The 20,143-nt window shown below is 44.0% G+C and overlaps 1 protein-coding gene across 9 annotated transcripts in view; it reads right to left on the minus strand.

Annotated features, from left to right (window-relative positions):
- EHBP1 (EH domain binding protein 1) overlaps nt 1-19,124 on the minus strand; it is a 205,458-nt gene extending 186,334 nt beyond the window's left edge. For 2 of the 9 annotated variants that reach the window (XM_066546362.1, XM_066546358.1), the window contains exons 1-2: nt 18,938-19,120; nt 17,458-17,870 (exon numbers count right to left, since the gene is read on the minus strand). In XM_066546362.1, the coding sequence (XP_066402459.1) occupies nt 17,458-17,561 (104 nt within the window). In that variant the 5' untranslated portion in view covers nt 17,562-17,870; nt 18,938-19,120. Of the gene's footprint in view, nt 1-17,457; nt 17,871-18,937 lie in introns of all 9 variants that reach the window. The other 7 variants (XM_066546361.1, XM_066546365.1, XM_066546367.1 and 4 more) reach the window with 5 other exon arrangements.
- Nucleotides 19,125-20,143: the final 1,019 nt, after the last annotated feature.

Consider the following 20,143-nt stretch of genomic DNA (forward strand, 5'->3'; position numbering starts at 1 on the left):
CACTGCTTCCAAGCTGCTTCCTGAAACAAAAGCTGCCACTTCTGATTACAGAAGTCAATCTCAAAAACAACACAGATTATTCCCATTTACAGCTCAACAGTTCTTTGTGCACCCAAAGTCTAAAAATTTGTATCATTTTTAGGAAGTTGAAACTGACCAAGCCTTTTAATTAATGCCCTCAAATAACGCCCATGGCTTATATCCAGCAGCAAGTATTGGCTAATAAAAAAGGTATGTTAACTCATGGATACTTCAGACAAAGCAAAATCTCCTGCCAACATTAAGGGCTTGATATAGCAAAAAATAAACCAAAACCAAAAATGAGAAAAAAAAAAACACCAAAAAATACCCTCAACCTAACTGAAAGACCTCTATTTCTATTTTGAAATGTAAAACAAGCAAACAAAAAAAAAAAAAACTTACAGCTTTTAAAAACTGTAAAGTTTTTGAAATACAAACTTCACACTTTGCAACTACAATTGATGAAACATTGCTGTTCCAAGATTCAAAAACTCCCTAAGAACAGCAACAATTAAGGACCTAGACAGATTTTGCCAATAGCTGCTGCTTGTAAGATGCCTAGCAGCAATTTGAACTAGATTTTAACTATTCACTTCAAGATCAGCTAAACTGGGAAGTAACAGTATATTTATGCTGACTGCTTTAAGCATGACTTTCAGTTAAAAAAACAAACCTACAGTACCTACATTATAGCTGAATTCATGCTGATGCTGAAAACCCACAAAGAAATAGTACCTTTCAGCCAGATAGGTTTTTCTGTTGGTATTTTTTAAAATAATCTTCCTATAAAATATTTTTCTGTTACAACTAGCTTTCACTCAAGTCAGGCGCTCCCAACAGAGCCTGGCAGCCCTTTGTCCCAGCATCCCTACAGAAGGAACTGAGTAGTGTCCCTTGTATTTTTTTCAGTACACCAAACTGTACCCACTCTGGTTACTAACAACCACAAGGAGGACACTCCTCAAGGTCCTTTATATACCCAGAATTGTTGAGATTTGAGCTGCTAAAAATTAACACCATCCTATCCTTACTTACATTCCCAATGAAGACACATGGACACAAATATCAACTCCTTCAAATTTTTAACTGGAGACTGAGACAAAAGCCAGCCACTACCTTGGTTCCTGTGTTGCCTTCTCTCTTCTGTCTGTGCTGTCATGGTTGGTTTTCCATCTCAGCTTAAAACAGACAGAACCTGTACCTTTTCCATGCTATTGTGAAATGCCTGGTTGTGTTTTAGTCTGCTGGCTTCTTTACACAGCTGAAGGGCTGTGCCATGGGGTAGTTGTAAAGCAACATCTTCAGCCACAGAAGACGCTTGGGTGCTGGCCAGATTTTTCATTATGTGGATTTGATGTCTTGCAGGCTGGATTCCAGTCTTGTACCATTAAATGAGGCAAAGGGATCAAGAGACAGAGCCACTCTATCCCACAGTACATACAGCTTAAAAGATTAAGTGTTTTGTCTCACCTTAGATTTCAATTTTAGTCTAATTCAAAAATTTTTTATCTATAAATACAAATGTGTCTGGTGTGTAAAGCAGTTCTCCTTGGAAGCAGAAAGGTGAATAAAAAGGGAAGCTAGACTGGTTTCTGGAGGAAAATATACTGTTAATCTGGCAAAGGGATGAGAGCCATCCACCGAAATTAAAAGAATGCCTCTCAAACCTACTGCAACACCTTGTTGTGCCAAGTGAGGAACAGTGTTCTTACAGTGAAAGGCACACACCTCCTACTAGATTAAGGGCTACAGAATCTAGTACTGAGGATAAACAGGAGGAAAAATTTTAATTTCAAGCTTTTAGAAGGGTATTACAGTAAAAGAAATTATGATAAACTGCTGTAAATTATTCCGTTTCAAATAGGAATTTTAATACATTTGTCTCGTTAAGGTCAAAGAAGCCAAATGAATAAAATCCACTCTGCAAACTAACCATCAAGGGAATGAGAATCAATTTTAGCTGTGCAGAGTTCACACCAAGCACTGGGGGGGAAAAACAGCTATGTGCAGAATCATCAACATGGACAGTAGAGATGCGTGGGCACACAAACTCCTTGGATTCTGCAAAATAAGATTTTCCACATATTTCAGCGTATTTTATACAAAATGCACTTTTCATTTTTTAAACAAACAAGGCTCAAAAGTTGAAGCCTGCAAAATTTTTACATATTTCCTTCTGGAGCATTCAGATGGAAGGCTGGGCTTGGGAGGGCCAGCACAGCACAGACTTGCTCACCCCCACTGCAGCACCACAAGAGCTTCCAAGAGAATGGGCAGGCCCGTGGAGCAGCACTCAGGAAAATTAAGGCTACCACAGCGATGAGCAAATCTCTTGAATTGAGTGTATTTAGCAAGGTTTTATTTATGCACTTCATGCTTTAAGCAGCTCTCCTTAACTCTTCCACTTTCTGAGCACAGACAAGACCTTACACAGAGCATTTATCTCAGCTCGATCTGTTAACTCAACCTTGTCCCCCCAGCTGTGACAGATGGGCACTGGCACAGCGAGCTCTTCACTCCCTACCCCGTGCAGCACCAAGAGCTTCTCAGCCACTTTCCTTCCCCAAAGCTGTCCATGTGAGGAAGTGAAACTGCTCTGTTCAGCACTGCAGCTTCAGCTGGACCCCGGACAGAGGCAGACAGGACACCTGGCAGGCCAAAGCCTTCAGCCCCTTCCACCACTGCAGCAAGGTCGGCAGCTTTATTCTCCTTGCTCTGGCTGGTCAGCTGTGGTCAGTTTTGACATAAACAGGGTTTGTGTTTGTTTGTTCTGCAGCCAGACAAGCAATAAGCACCAAATGAGGTGTGAATTTACTCACTCACTTCAATCCAGCTAATGGGCAAAGATGTTTTGGGTCACTGAAACCCTCAAACTTCAAAGCCAATGGAAATAAGTGTTCTGGAGAAAATGTAGTCCAACTGTAAACCAGAGCCAGACGTTGCCTTTTGCACACATCATTTCATGATGCTGACACAATGCAAAGAAATCTAACAATGCAAAGAAAAAGGAGTTCAGTCAAAGAGAAAAAAACCAGGAAAATAAAGATGACACAAGGCCAGCTTCATCACATTATTAACAGCACCAGACATACAGCAAGTACCTACGCTTTTCTTCTGCCTTTGAAGTATCTGATTTCTGTACAATCCTGGTCTTCAAGAACCAGCCACAAAGCAGACTGGTGATTCTGAATGGTGATGAGGGTTTGCTTCTCGAGAGAGAGAGTCAAGAGGCAAAAATACAGTCTGTCTCTGACCAAACTCAGAGCCATTCTGGCAGTTTAGCCTCATAGATATTCCAAATGTCTCATGTGCTACCCTATCTCTTCCTATAATAAGTCACAGGGCAGATATGCTGGAGCAACAAACAAGTAAAATAGTAGCAACAAACACACTGCACAGATTTCTTGGCATTTTCTTAAGGGTAGGAAATAAAATGTCTCTTTCCCCCCCCCCCCCCACAATATTCTCATTCTCTCTTCCACAAGCATTACATTTTGGGATCAATTTTATGGATGTGATATGAAAGAAAAAGCTATAATGCAAACTCCAAGCAGAAAATAAATTACAGAATAAATTCTACAGCAATGTAGAGAGGAGAAAAAAAAAAAGATCAGCAATTCTAATCCAGACAGTGTGTACACATACTCTTAATTACACATCACTCCTTGAATGTGCAATTTTAAAAGCAAATAGAAAACAAACAAAAAACTTTCCCCACAACAAAAACAAAAACCCTTCCAAAAACCAGGAACTGTAGATCAATGATCACTGGTCATCCCCCTCCAGAGTTATCTGCCCTATTTTTCTCACGTACTCTGCTTCACTGGTCCTGCTCTACCTCAGTACTGATCTACAAGAGTTTCCACTCTGACCAAACAGACTTGTAAATAAGCTCATGATTAACATGATTCATATTGAAAAAACTAAAAGGGAGGGGCCACTCTTTTAAGTTTGTAAAGCATAACTTGCAGTTTTTTCTTTAGTTATGTAGCACCTTGCTATCATAAATCTGCACTCATACAATTCTATCAGTACAGAGAGTGTTTCTTGCACCTTCTGTACAATTTCTGTCTCAGAGACATAAAACAGGGATCATTTTTCTCTATCACAAAGCAGTCTTGTAAGGCTGGATTAGTAATGGAGCTGTGTGGCTGCAGAATTTTTGTGCAGAGGAATCGTTAGCACTTTATTTCCACATATCTAAGTGTCATGTTGTAGTTTTACACCATTACCACTGAACAGAGAGCTGCTACCATCTGGCCTTTAACAGGAGATATAAATCCTGCTTATAAGCAACCATGGATATAAAATGTAGAAAAGTTGATGAAAGATGATTTGTGCACACAAATTAGGGAGTGATTGAAAAGATGCCTTTTCTGCACAGTTACAAGGCAAGTTGAAAGGAAGCCTAGTGCAGAACCAGGATTTTCTGAGTTTTGTTTCTACAATTAGACCACATTGCAGGAGAAGGAGAAGCAAAGACTTTATTCCACCCTCCAAGCAAAAAATACCTAAATAGAAAAAAAAATGTACAAAATGTATCAAGTCTGCTCTGAACAAAGGAAGGTGCTAAACTGACACAGAACTATTTACATAAGGAACAAGAATAACTTTTACTACCACTTTTAGCAACTGTAAGCCTTTATAGCTTTGCAAGCTCTTCTAGTTTCAGTATTCTCAAAAATCATTCTGCTGCTTCTGGCTATGTCTGAAGAGAGACAGAGAAGACTATTGCAATTTCTCTGCTGTGACTGGGAACTTGCATTGGGATAGGAAAAAATTAAACTCCACAGCACATGTGTATATTGTGTATGCTGCATTATTCCTCCCCTTTTCACATCAGCCACCTGGAAACCCGAACATGGCACCAGTATGGAAAACCATTTACACAGATACAGTGAAGAAAATACAATGTGATGACAACAAAAGGATACATCAGCTTGAAGATATTGAAACATACTGCAGTTTTATTTGCAAAGCTATGTGTCTTAGAAAATGTTCTAAAAAGAATACTCAGAATTTTTTAATATCATATCAATATCCAGACTTTCTCTACCTGTGCCTTAAAGGTAGAAATATTTAAATAAAGCAGTTTGTTTTTATTCAGCACAGAAAAGAATTCCCAGAACACTTTAGACTTCTTTGTTCACTGTATGATTGTTACTATCACACTCACTCAAAAAGAGGTGAAATCGTGATTAGCATTCACCAAGAAAAGATGGAACCTCCCCTTTAAAACCGTTTCTGAAAGAACTGTGATTATCATGAATTCTGAAAGTGAAGCACTCATATCTGCTTGGCAAAGCCAAAGGGAAAGATGGGGGTTGTGGGACATGTATGATTGCTCAGGCACAGAAAACAGTGGAGCTGCTGCCTACAGACAAGGTCCAAGCACACATGTGCACACTGCTTGTTCAGCAAAATCAGGTCTGAAAGCTCAACGTGACACAGTGAGTTCCCATTTTAAAGAGGGCACACTTTGCCCTAAGAATTTCCCATGGTCTGGGTCAGCAAACATCTGCCTGAATAAAACACAAAAATCTGATTACAGCTGATTATGGGGATTGTATTCAATGGAAGAACAAAGTCCTGGGGGCCTGCTACAATTTTGAGTATTTCAGTAACATTAAAAGCTTCACTATTTCAAAGTTACTTATTAATTTACCAGCAAGAAGGCTTGAGGTTGTAAGGAAAGCAAGATTCCTGGCCCTGCTCAGCCCATGTGCACCTCAGCACACCTGGAAATCTCCCAGAATAACCAAGGGTGGACAAGCAAGACCTTAACCTTACTAGCAAGAGCCAGTCCTTTTGCTATTCACCATCAGCATCCGGGCTTTCCATCCCCTGAAGATGGTTCCATTACATACATTGATTTTATACATACACGCCACATCTTGAACTATATATTTGTGCTTATTATGCACAGGTGACACTTCTTTGTCATGTGTCAGCTTTCAGAAACAACTCCCCACCTTAATTTCTTTGCTGGAAGGGATGTTCAGTATAAGGAGTTAAGATCCCACCAATAAACCCCAAGCTAATCAGAGATGATATTGGCAGAAACACAAGAAGGCTCTGTGGCTGTTCCCTGAAATAATTATTTTTATTTCACACAATGGTTGCTCATATTTAAGTCTCTGTTTTTGTACCTCCAAACCCATGAGGATCTTTCTTGTTTACCCTGTACACACAGACCGGAAGACATTCAAACAGGGAGGAAAGCCTCACGTTCTGCTCCTCACTCCCCTGCTGCTTCCCCACCAGCTCACACCACCTCACAGCCCATCCTGCCCATCTCCAAGCAATGCTGAAACAAGAGAGGTGAATATTCCATGAAAAAGCTGCAAGGCTGACCATTTTAAAAGGCTTCTAAAGGCAGCAAAGAAGAAACTGATCCCACAGAAGACCTACCAAGGCTTCTCTAAGCCCATCTATGGCACAGCACAGGAGGAAGATGAGGGCAGAACACTCATTCTGTGAGGTTAACAAGGCAGCAGGTTTCTGCTTCTCTAGATCCTAATGGGGTCAGTCATAAGAGGTACTGACAGTTCTCACAATGACGTGAACACAAACAAATAAGGATAAATTTCAGTCTTCCTATAGTCAAGAATAACTCAAGATTATTTTCTTTTTTTAAAATTACAGTTCATTGACTTCACCATTAACTGCAAGTCAAGTAAGCATCCTCCTTTTAACAGCTGTTGCTAAAAGCAGTAGTATTATTCTTCCCCCTACAGCACATGATCTAGTTCCCTAAGAACAAGTTTGTCTGAAATAAATTTATTTACTGAAGTCAGCATTTTTCCCCCCAGGAGGAAGCAGGCTTTGTGTACTGTAAATGCTTTATTAGGGTCCACTCCAGATAACAAGACTGAATCTATGGGCAAAAATGTCCATATTCCTGTTTCCAGTAGGGCAACAGGAAAGGAGACAAGGGACTGTCACCTGCCACTGTACTACAACATTAGCATCTACCAGCACTACTGAAGTGACTGCTGATGGGTCAGAGGAGCACCCAGCACCAGGGCTGGATAACCCTCACACTGAAAATGCAGGTAATGCCTGGCTTTACTGCCACTTTCCCTTGCAATACAGCTTCTCCCGAGGCAGCAAGAGCAGGAGGTAGCTCCAGGAACAGATGGGGAGCAGAGAAACACAGAAATGTATCTAGCAGCTCCCTGCTCCAAAAATACACTGCACAAATGGCCACATGGAAGCACAGGCTGACACAAACCCCAATTCCAGGCACAGGGAAAGAGGCTGGGCAGCCAGCAGCTTTTGCCCTTGCAGATTCTCCAGCGTCTAACAAAAGGTGAAGGTATGGGTTTTTACCTGCAGCCATAGGGTCTGACCAAGACTCCTCTCTTCTGTCCAGAGGCCCTTTGTCACACAACCCTTGGAAATAATAGCTGGAGGTTTCCACCCCTGCAAACCTTAGTTGGAATTGCCTGCTGAGACTTTCCAATCCAAGGCTGAATTTGCTGGCCAGACAGAAATCTCAGGCGTGTTTTACATCACAAAAAAACTTTCCCTCTATGAAGCAAAGCTAAAAATAAGGGAAAGGCCCAAGGTTCAAAACCAACAACACAGCAGAAAATTTATCATAGCCACTGACAGCATGGACCCATCAACCACAACAGTGTTGTATGCCTGGAGAAAACAGGTGTCCTGGCTCTCTGCAAGGCAGGCAGCAGTGCTGGTGTGGAGCTGTGGGGCACAGGGGCTGCCACAGCCCCACAGGTGGCAGGGGATGTGTCAGGGGCAGCCCCTCACACCCAGTGCTCTGTAGGACCCTGCTGCTCTCCTGGCAGCAGCTGCAGGCTTTCAGCTTTTCCTCCCAGAAAAGAGGGGACGATGTGTGGAGGCAGAAAGGAAAAGTTGCCTTTCCCCCTCCATCCCCCAGCAGACAGGGCAGTCACAGACTAAAGAAAGCACCATGTCTCAAGCAGCACACATTTATAATTCTAGCACTATAGGTGACCACACACTCTCAATCCTCCAGCAAAACATCCCTTGATTACATCAGTGGCTACGAGAATTTAGGGTGTTAAGGTTACTCTTGGTGAGCCTTCAGCTAAAAATTTTTAAAAATCAAATCCCATTTAGTATAAGGGAAAAAAAGAATCTGTGGAAAAGGAAATTATTCTTTTATTGCTTTAAGACTGTCTATCCCAGTATCTTGAACAGATATGTGGACACTGGAGCTCAGAGTAGCCATCTACAGGGAAGAAAGTAAACCATTTTAGCAGTAAAGACAAAAAAAACCACCAACAAACAAAAAAAAGCAGAGCTTACAACCCATGATTCCCTTTTCCACATGCACAAATCCCAAAAAAGGGGGGAAGGGGTGTGAAAACCCCATTGTATTTTTTAAAAAGTATCTTTCAAAAAGTGTGAACAGTAAAAACTATCCTAAATATACCTCAAAACCAAGTAATGCTGTTATAAATTCTTCCAATTTTTGTGGTATGAGAGGAAGTGGTAAAAAATAGGTCAGGCCTTACTCATTTTTAAAATTTTCTTACGTGTCAAAGATGAAGGAATGCAGGGGAATTCACTCACTCAAGAGACACTTACTCCAAGCACTCTATCCATACACACCACATCTTGAACTATGTATTTATACTATAGATTATATGTACTTATTATGCACAGGTGACACTTCTTTGTCATGTGTCAGCTTTCAGAAACAACCCCACCTTAACTTCTCTACCCAGTTAAGATCTGCTCTTGAAGAGAAAAAGTTTAAAAATCTTGTTCTCTTGAAATTTTTCACAGCTTTATGCAACTATTGCTCAAGTTACCTACAGGAAATGACAAACCACTCAATCAGTTTTCCAAGAGACAAAGAGACACAGCCCTTAAAAGACAGGTACAGCTAAAAAACACAGCCAAGTAGATTTGCCCACCTGTCAGCATGACCAGAGCTGTAACCACATCAGGCGTCACCAGGAACTGTCAAAGTTAAATCCTCTGCTAATAAACCAAAGACAAATCAGCAACAGGTTGGTTTGAAAATTTACAGATCTGAGTTAGATCTTTGCTGCAAAAGATAACTTTTGACAGCTCTTTTTTGTTCTTTTAAATCTTTTCCTGTGTACTGACATAAACAAAGGGATTCAAAGTTTACTCAATGAGCAGACACAAAGTCAAGGAAATTCACAGTACTCACTGAGTGGCAGAGTACAATGTGCTGCCAACTGGATTCAATGATCCAGATTCTCCAGTTACTTCTTTCAATACAGCTCTTGGTATTAACAGTACTGGCAATGCAAATACTCTTCCCAAGCACAGCTGGGAGGGGAAAGTTAGTTTATGGCACCGGATGTAGAAGCAGAGGCATCACTGCATCAGCCTTAGCTCTAAAGAAAGGTCAGGACAGCTATCATCCTAGGGCATCAGGCAGCAACATACCTAATGGAAGAGCTGGCTTAGGGAATGTCTTTTGTCTGCCCAGCCTAGGTGAAAGGTGATGGGGCTTGTCCCAACAGGAGCAGCTGAATTTACACTCCCAGCAGAGCTGCACCCATCAGAAGCCACATCTCCCACCACAGCAGCCAGTGCCACCCATCCTGCAGCCCCAGACAGCTCTGACCTGTCCTACAGCACCAAGGCAGCTCACAGCACTTCTTTGGTGAGAAAAGAAGCCACTGAACATGAAGGGTGGCTGCTCATTACAGGTGCTTGTGGAGGTGGCACACAGGAAATGAGCAGCAGTAATACAGGAGCCAAAACTGATGTGGTAGGAGAGTCTTAAAATACCCTGGATTGCTCTAATTCAGTTGTTCCTGGAACTAGAAATTATTTTGCCTTTGTGATGTTTGGTCAGCACCAAAGTCATTTTTCAAAACAGATCCATTAGAAATGAAAGGTTAGAGCTGCTTGTGTGCTGTTAAGCTGATACAGCAGCTCACCCAAAACAAAGCCCACAAAACACTGCAGGAGCGTGCACATGAAATAAAACCCCAAACCAGTTTGTGCTAAAATAAATACACAGAGCCACAGAAACTGCAGCTCAGCAGCTGCAGACAGTTAAGCAGCTGCAGAGCCTGGCCACAGCTTTGGAGTAATTCTCAAGAAAGTCTCTTTAAATAATAAATTAGAAACAAAAAAAGAGCCCCCAATAATGACTCTCCACTACAAAGAGAGCCTCAACAGCCAAATGAGAATTATTTCTGCACTGCTCATCTTTACAGGTTTGCAGGCAGCGAGAAACTGTAGTTCAGAAGGGCACACACTTCTGATTCATCTCAAAAGCTTGTGCACTTTGAAGCCCTACAGTGACAGCACAGGGCACTGACTCGGGTCTGGGTGATTTAGCTGAAGCACTCCTAAGATGCTCTTGCCTGCAGCTGTGGCTCATCTCACCGCTCTGGCAGATTTTCCTCCCCATTGCATCAGGGCAGCATAAGGGAGGTGTGCCTGCTCCTCAGCTGCTGTAGTTCACACTCACCTCACAAATGGGAACTGAAGTTGATGGCACTTAATACTAACACACCTCACAGGCTCACTGTCACCCTGCCTCTGCCCCAGGGCAGAACACGACTGCTGCTTAGGGACAGTGACATCCCGCTCCACTTCTGAATCCAGAAAACCTCATGAGTCAGAGCCTTGGACAAGCAATGTTAGTTATGGTTCTGCTAATTTTAGCTCGTGCTTTACCCACAGTTCCCAAATCCCTGCAATGCCTCTCCAGGTGCCAACAGCCACAGCTACCCTATACCTCAAGTGCCAAAACACACAGCTTCCAGATGAGAGGCTCTGGTGCACTTAGAGAAACTGTACGCTGCAGAAAGACATTTTTCAAATAGAGACAAGAGGAAGAAAACAAGGACAGCTTTATTTACCCTACTGCTCTGCGCATATCTTAATAGGAACAAAAGTTCATCTGCACAGTTCCTGTGTTTCAGAGTCCACTCCAGGACACACAAGACAGACTTTGTGCAGAGGGTAGCTCAAGGAGTGTCCCACAAGGTAGCAAACAGCCTGCAAGGGCCAGCTTCTACCCCAAGGAGTGAAAGGAGAGAGAGGGGCAAGGGAAACAAACACACACTTCACACACTCTCCTCAGAGTAAACTGGGAAAGCTTTTAGAAGTAAATAAACACACACACACACCCACCCCCATATTCTCAGAAAACCACCCAAGCAGAATGCTTTTACTACCGTAGCTGAAGGGTTTGTTTTATAAGAGTAGTTTCCCCAGATTTAGTTAACCTTACCAGCCTCCTCCTCCTCCTCCTTCTCTCCTTATTCACACTGAACTGTGAAAGGGACTTCAGCTCTCTCCAACCAATTAAAAACTAATTGAAGCAACAGACTGGCACTATACAGCCTGAGCAGTCTAAGAGATGGCAGACTCAGCTCATACGAGGCCTACACAATGTCATAATATTTCATTTTATTTCACCTCCTAGCACAAAGAGCTGAGAAGAATATTCACATGGATCCAACCCTAAAAAACAAATTGAAATCTTTATTGCAGTTCAAGTAACTCACTGGGTTCAAATGAACAGCACACGTTCTTTATTGCCTGTGTGCACCACAAAGCCTGCAGGAACAGAGCAAGGTTTTATTTGTTCCAAAAGCTCCGTGAGGAAGTTATGCAAACACACAGTTTCTCTCTCAGAAGGTAAAGCTATGTTAGAACACAAGTTAGTGCATTTTATTCATTCAAGGAGACATCTTCACCACTCTGACCATTAAAATGAAATATGTCTACAATTGGATATAATCAAACTTTTTCTGCTTTTGCTAATTATTTTTGTTACTGATAGGACAAGAAACAAGGAATTGCTGAAAAGAAATGTGTCTTTCAGAGACAAACAAAATTCAGAACAAGTATTTATGCCAAATCTTTCGACCCTACAGATCCTAAATTTGTGCCTGCAGCTATCAATGCATTCTTTTAGAAACTGGTCACAGAGACACAAGCACTCTTAAAACATTGCTGCAAATAGAAAATGGGTATAAATGTGCAGCACTGACAACCTAAAAAGTCATCAGCAAGAAAGACTTCACAAACACTCATACCTTTCCTACCAAAATTTTTTTGCTGCCAATATGCAGCCAGCAATTCTGATGAGAAATCCCTGATTTGTGGTCCATGGAACAGACCTGAGGCTGTAAAAAGGTTTAGGAGGGGAGCCGGGCAAAGTAGGGAAGGAAAGCAGCTGGCATTAAGGAATTGGGATTCATAGACAACCTCCTGACAGAAGTCAGGTGGAGTCCATAAGAGCAAACCTGGGTTTCTGCAATGAAGGATTTTCTTTTTGATACAAAGAAGAGAGACCCAAAATGACAGAGGAGAATCGCCTTTGTGTGTGGACAGTAAATGTGTTTTAATTGACTGCAGCAAGAAAGAGAGAAGACAGCTGTAAGGCAGCTGGCGGTGATTATTTGGAAAGAGTATGTTTGACACACAGTTTAAGCCTTCAAAAAATCCTCAGTCAAAACCAGAAATGAATGGCAAAGAAAATGTTGAAGTGTATTTGTAAATGGAGATTATTTAGTGTGGAATTAGAACTCAATAAAAAGTATAAGGACAGAGTACAATTTCATTGAGAAGAACAGAAGATAAAACACAGGAGAAATTGCATGGTGCTTTCCTTGCACAAGTTATATATACTACAGTACACCTGTATCACCAACACCCCAATCTGATCAAAAACTCTGCAGAGCAAGCCCGCAACACAACAGCACAGTGCACAGCAAAACGAATCCAAAGAGATTCAATATGATCACCCTTTATAGTCAAATGCACTTAGGGACTCAGGAAATCCCCTCCAACAACCGTGCAAAACAAGAAAATTACGTGAGCAATGTGACAGCCTGACCCCATGCAGGCAAACAAGGATTCTAAAGCAACCAGTTAAGCCTAGTTCTTCTGGTGGCCTTTGGCACTGATGGGTTTGCTGGAAAGCAGCAAGCATGAGGCAGGCAGATCAGTGTGAACGGTGCAATCTCAAAAAGCTCATTTCTCTCCCATGCACAATGCATGCCAAATCTTAAGATTCCTGCAGCATCCAGTTATGAAACTACAATAGAGGAGGAAAACAGATGGCTAAAGCCTTTTGGAAAAAAAAAAAAAAAAAAAAAAAAAAGATTAAGCCTTACTTCATTTCCAAAAGAGAAATATGTGTATTTGAAAAGAGAGAACCTACTTCAGACCATACCTAATCGATATAAAAATAGGCAACTTGCCTCATGGACATGGACATGAAGCCAGTCTTCAGTTAAAGCTTCTGAACATATGAAAAGTTTAACCCTTTTAAACATCATGGCCCACCATATTTATAAGCAGGATTTAAAAGCAAAGCAGTTCATGTAAGAAATGACAGACATTACAAACATTGTACAAAAATAACATTTTTCTTTATCTCTCAAGCAACTCCTGAACACAAATCCTGTATAAAAGCCTCTATGTTTACTCTTTTCCAGCCTTTGTAAACAGTTAGCACCTATGTTCAGGTGAGCAGCTTTCTTGCTCATAAAAGCATCCAATGAGGAATGACAAGTTAGGAACTTGGCAGCCTGAATTCTCTCAATTCAGCCATTCTCTGTGGAAACCAGTCAGTATTACATTTGAAGTCTCTGTTGAGTTCTTGACTTGTGAGATACCACACAACAATAAGGAAATAAAAAAAGCCACCCTAAAGAGCTCATGTGTTCAGCAGTAGATGTTTCAGCAGCTCTATAAAACTGCTATCAGAGCTTCAGGTCCAAGTACTACAACTGATCTGTGGTCCAAAGGAGAAGTTTCCTCCTCTGCTGAGCCTGGATCTCAGACAAGCCTCGACTCAGCTGCCAGAACAGAGGCCTCCAGTAGCTGGGCAGCCCCAGGTTACACGAGAGATTCGTGCTGGGCTGGCAGCTTGAACCAGGATCAACACGAGCCCGGGGCTTCTTCAAACTGGCAGCAAAGCCAAAGGCACCCCAAACAGGGCCTGACACCAATGTTCAGGAATTGCACTGGGGTCCCAGCACAGGTCACAGCATTCCAGCTGCCAGGGATGCCCAGCACACTCCTGCCCCACACAGCAACCCTCTGCCCTGACAGCACAGAGCAGGGAATACAGCTGTTCTGTACAAGCACAAGCAAAATGAATGAGGCTGATTTCTGGTTTTATTCAATGACTCTGCACTGAGGATAAGCACTGAATTAACTCCCTGGTGTCGCATGTGGTCCTTTCAGGCCAGGGCTGCAGTTCACTGGTGAGGCTCTGTGGAAAATCCTGAGCTGCCCCAGCTTAGTCCAAGGGTAAATGGAGGATGACACACTCCAGCACCTGCAAGCAAGCACCCTTCAAAAAATCAACTGCTTATATGATTAATGCAAAGTACTATGTTTTTGCAATAGCAGGAGTCACTAATCCATATTAAAGACCAAGACTACATCTGTTTATTTATTTATTTTTAATGAAAGGTTCTAAATAAACCAACTGTTCAATTTTTCAAAGGTACTGAGCAGCCACAATAATTAGGTCTGGGTCAGTGGGAGCTGCCAAAATGCCACAGAAGTGACTCAGTCCTGTTAATTATCTGAAAAATAAGGAACAGTGACAACACTGGACACTCCATCATGACCTATCTCCCCCAAACACACCACCAAAGAAAAGCAATCATTTGTGAGTGGCTGTCTGTAAGCATTGGTAGGGACAAGAATTAGAAATTATAGGCAGGAGAAAAAGCAAGGAAAGGTTTCAGCCCAATTTGGTCAAATGTTTAGAGATAATATAATCCTTTAAAAAAGTGAAGCAGCAACACTACAGCAGTGGCGACTTCTCACAGTGCCAGGAGAATGCCAGAAAAAAAAAAGAACAGGAGCTATTTTAAACACTAAGTTTAAAAAAATAAAAAAAACTAAAAAAACCAACCAAACAAAAAACTCCAATCAATACAAGTCCAGAGGAAACAGAGTATTAAAGCCAACCAGAAATTCACCCAACCTTGCACACCATCCACAATCAGTACAAAAATCTTGTAACACACAAGTCTTTTTCTGAAGAGTCAGACAAATGCAAACCTCACAGAAAATAGCAGTTCACAAAAAGGAACACAGCCTGTTTTGGTCATGCACAATCCTTGCTCACAGACACTTCTCAGTTCCAGTGTGTTTATGACTGTGTTGTCATTTACTTTAAAATATGAATGGAGCATTCTTTTCCTCCAGAAACACTGCATTGTTAAAATGCCAGTACATTAAAATAACTTACTGCTTACTACATTTCAATCAAACAAACTACAGACTACAGCACTGACACTTAATATATATTGAGTGCTTTCAGCAAGAGCAGCATATGGAGTTCATTTCTTGTGTTTTGTTCTCACATGGGCCAAACTCAGAGGCAAGACTCAGATGAAGCAGTGATCCTTTGGGCATGCACAGAAACTGTATCTTCTCCAAAGTCAGGGAAACACTTAGTTGAAGGCTCTCAAAATACATAAATATTTAACCCTTCATTTCTATAGAAGTTTGATTTATGGCAGAAATACAGTATTTTAGGTTGCATGCTTAAAGAACATTTTTTGTTAAGGTTCTCAAAATAACAGGAAGCAGAATCAAAAAGCTTACAGTCAAAGGACTTTATGAATTATGTTTTTCCCCATTGTGATTTTTCCTAGAATTCATCCACATTTCACCACCATACTGTTCCTTTGTAATAACCAACGCAAGCACTGATCTTGTCTATATTTAAACTCAAGAATGTAGAATGAAGGTTCAGAAGGACGACCTTTTTGCAAAAAATTAGTTACATATCTGAGGTTTGGAATGGCTCTCTCACTACTGCATACACAGACATTCTGCTAGGTGGGCACTCTCAGTTATGACTAACCAATAAGCTGCCTGTTTCTAAAATAATAACATACTTCACAAGAGAACTTTTGTGTATGACTTTTTCTTAAACCAAGGAAAGGTTAGCTGCAATTCCAATGCAAATATTCCCCTGCAGGATTTATACTTTAGTGCTGAAGCATCCTGCAAATTCTCAGCAACGAGTGAATCAAAATGAAAATGAAACCTAAAATACCTTCATTAATGCAAAGAGAACATAAAAAGAAATAAACCCAACTGCTGAAATAAACCTGATCAACTAAAGTTACTGCGGAAAACTCCTTGGCCTCTTTGGGACAGCAGACCCCATAAGATAATCAGGACAGCTTCTTTCAACTTCTACAGTGTTTCCATTTGTAGTTTACTCTGTGAAAGCAAGTTCAACTTCCAGAAAAATTCTGTTTCTTAAACATCCTAAGCATGAAGACAACTTGCTAAAAAAATCCAAAACATTTAACCTGACAGTGCTCCTTTAAGACAGAGCAGTGTGCAGCCTTCCAGCATATTTGACAGAGATTTCCTACTCCAAGAGATAGAATTTAAATTTGTAGAGGCAATTACTCATAACCAGTGAAAGCAGCCAATGCATGTGCCAAACTTGCCAACAAGAAGAAAGGCCAAGTATTAGAAAGGAGGCTGCAGTTTATTACAAGGCAATTTGAACATCTCAGTCCACGAGGTCTGGAAAGTATTTTCTTCATCCCCTAACACTACATGCTCACACTAATGTGAGGAATTATGTCAGTAATATCAATATTCCAAACATATAGAACAGCAGTTAAGTATTTATATAATGGAGATCTTCCCCTGACTACTTAAAAGCTGCTTCTAGTCTTGCCTAGCAGATTTATTTAAGCTCATTTTACACAGGAAAGATGATGTGCCAGACCCATACCATTAACTGCTGTCTAGTCAGCTCCAAAGCCATCCAACTGGACCACCATCGAACAAAATTCCTGTCTCATTAAACAAACACCTTAAGGCAATTCCCAAGGACCTGCCTCTTGCCCCTTCCTGTTAAAAAAAGACAGAAAGGAAAAATGGAAAAGAAGAAAGAGAAACATGACCTCCTCAGGTAAGGAAGTCAAAAACCAAAACGGGCATCCAACCCATGTGTCCCATGACCACCATGTCCAGGACTGATCTCCAATGCCCCCGTCAAACAACTCAAGGGTCAGCAGATAACCCTCAGCATCACCAAGCTGAATTGGCAGCTGGAAAAGACTTCATGGGAAACATTTAAAAAAAACAATAAAAACCAAACAAAAAGCCCCACTAAAAACCCAAAACTGACAAACAAAGCCCCACCAAGTCACAGATGAGAGCTAACAAATGTAGCCTCCTCTGCAAGGTAAAAACAATGCCAGCCCAGAAAATCAATAGTACAGAACAAATCCAGCAGGTCCAGGGTAACCACACAGCAAAGCCAGCACTCACTGGGAAAGACAAGCAGCTCATGCAGCTGCTTCTGCAATGGGCTGGCAAGAGAAGGTAGGGGGATGCAAGAGCATGCACCTACCACACAATACACAGTGAGCAACATTTCCTATTTCAGCACCAGCAACTTACTCCATTATTTTTTACACATGAGCTGCTTCTTACCATTTTTTGGTGCACTCAACCATCAGTTCCTGGTAAGAGGCCACAAACTGGAACTTGGATGCATGTTTCCCAACACGCTGCAGTCTTTTCCAAACTGAAGCCATGGTGGTGAGAAACACCAGTCCTATTACACAGCAGCAACTGCGTGAACACCAACGTTGGTTTCAAAGAGCGTGTGTGCTTGATACTAGCAGGTTTATATACAGACACAGTAAAAAGAGTGTGGGAGAAACTTGACGAGATGTCTACAATCCATATTCTGCCTCTCCCCTCCTCAGGGTAAATCCCAGTCTAGCAGAATGGCTCATCACTGGCCAGGAGCAGCATGCAGTAGCAGTAGACAGGTAATGGAAAAGAAGTTCTCTCATGGAACCATCATTCTTCACACAGTAGATGAAGGGAAGACTGTAGGACTGGAAGACAAATAATACAGGGAGAAGAGACAGCATTGGTTAATACACTTCTCACTAAGTGCTGCAATTGCACGTGATCTCCTACCTCTCAAAGAACTATAAGCAACCACAAGAACACAGCCCTTTCCTCTTGTCATCTACACCCCCCACAACCCCAATTAAATAAATAAATAAATAAAAATACTGCAGCAATTTCAGGAATTCAAACCACGAGACTATTCGGAAACATATCAACATATCCTATTATCAGCAACATCATAACTGGCAACAACAACAAAAAAGGGCAGCTCGGGGCCACACGGAATCCTTGTGAAGCATCTCCGGGAAGCAGTGCAAAGTGGCTGAGGTGCTGCCAACATGCACCCAGAGGGAGGGACAGCGGGAGATGAAGTTCTTTGTCTTGATGACAAAAGGTGTAACAGTTGTTTCCTCTAACACACCTCCCGCTTTCATCTCTCTGTCCAAAGAGAAGGATCAGCCAAGAAGACAGAAAGGGAGTTGTTGCTGCTCAAATGCCTGTGCCAGGGTGAGGAAGAGGACGAGAGAGGAAGGGGCATTTCCCGAGTCCTGGCTACCCAGGATTCCCCATCTTCCTCGCTGCATCATATTGAAATGGAAATGTCTCTCCATCCTGCACTGAGGAATGATCATCAGGGAAGTGAAAAGGGAGAGGAGAAACCCAGGTGGGTCTCCTCCCTCGAAAGGAAAGCAGCATCTGCGCTGGGTGCGGGGGAAAAGCCTCTTCATTACGAATAGAGGGAAGCACAAGCTGGCCGCAGCTGGCGAGAAGTCAGGGTAGGATGGCATCAGAGCTGGAGAGGAGGATACCTGAAGTGGAATGGCCCCCGGGAGAGAGGGTCCCCAGGGAGCCCGGGGCGAGGAGCGCCCCGCTCCGCCTCAGCAGCCCGTGTCACCTCCGCGCCCAGCCCGCCGGGGCAGCGCCCCCCGCCCTTGGCCGGGAGCCGGAGCCGTTTAAAAATTAAAACGCCACCGGCGGGGAGCAAGGAGGGGAGCGGCGGCCTCGGGAGCGGCGGGAGGGAACGGGCGGCTCCCCGTGCGGCACTCACCTGCCGCCGGCTCCTCGCGGGCGGTCCCGCCGGGCGGGCGCGCTGGCACCACACGGCAGGCGAGAGTCAGTGCTGCCGCTGCCCATTACTGCAGCAGCCCCGCCGCCGGCAGCGCCCCGCGGCTCTCCCCGTCCTCCCGCAGCCTCATGGCGAACACGGCTCCCCCGCCAGTCTCCGCGCCGGCCGGGCAGACAGCGCAGGTCGCAGCGCACCTCACGCTGCCACCATCGCCCTCCTGCCGGCGCTGCGCGGCGCCTCGCCCCGGCCCGCCGCTCCCCCGCCCCCGCCGCGCGCCAGGGCCCCGCCCGCGCCGCATCATTGGCCCCGCCGCGGGCCTTCCGCGGTCCATTGGATGTCTCGCCTGCCAATCACCTCGCGCAGCGGAGGAGGGACGTGGTGACAGCGAGGGCTTCGCAGATCCTCATCTCCCGCCCCCAGCCTACTCTGATTGGTCGCAGAGCTCGAGAAGGCGGGGCTCTCCTGAGGAGGGGCTACTCGATAGGTCAGCGCCGCCGTCTGTCAGCGGCACTTCCTAAAGCGGCGGGGGGGGGCACGGCGCGAGGGGCAGGGGCGTGGTTCCGCCGCCGCCCCCGGGACTCGCCACCGCCCCAGGGTCGGGGAGCGGCGGGAAGGGAAGGGAAGGGAAGGGAAGGGAAGGGAAGGGAAGGGAAGGGAAGGGAAGGGAAGGGAAGGGAAGGGAAGGGAAGGGCCGGGCCGGGCCGGGCCGGGCCGGGGCAGGGACGCAGGGAGCCGGGAGGGGAACAGTGGTGCCTCCCGTGAGGCGGGCGCGGGGAGACTGAAGGCAGCGAGCGGCCGCGGATGGAGGCGGCTGGAGGGGAGGAGGAACCGCGGCGAGGGACAGTTCCCGCGCTGGGCCCGCCTTGGGGAGGGGGCGGTCAAACTCCAGGCTTGACCCAAGTCCTGCCGCACAGGCCCCGCTCCTGGGGGGGCTCCGGAGCTCGGCTGCGGCTGGGAAACTGGTGGGAATTAAATACCGCAGGCAGGACGATGTTCCTTTGCTGACTCAACCTGCATGCTCAGGGAACAGCACCCAGGCGGCGGGGGCTGGATGTTGTGCGCAGTTCGATGTAAAAGTGTCTGCAAGGGAGAACGGAGCTGTGAGAGGGGCGGTCTCCGTGGGATGCGGCTCTGAATTCCCCCTGGCCACGCTGGCAGAACGCTTCTCCTGCACTGCAGTGCCATGAA

The sequence above is a fragment of the Molothrus aeneus genome, chromosome 3 (assembly GCF_037042795.1).
Source record: "Molothrus aeneus isolate 106 chromosome 3, BPBGC_Maene_1.0, whole genome shotgun sequence".
NCBI classification, from domain to species: Eukaryota; Metazoa; Chordata; class Aves; order Passeriformes; family Icteridae; genus Molothrus; species Molothrus aeneus.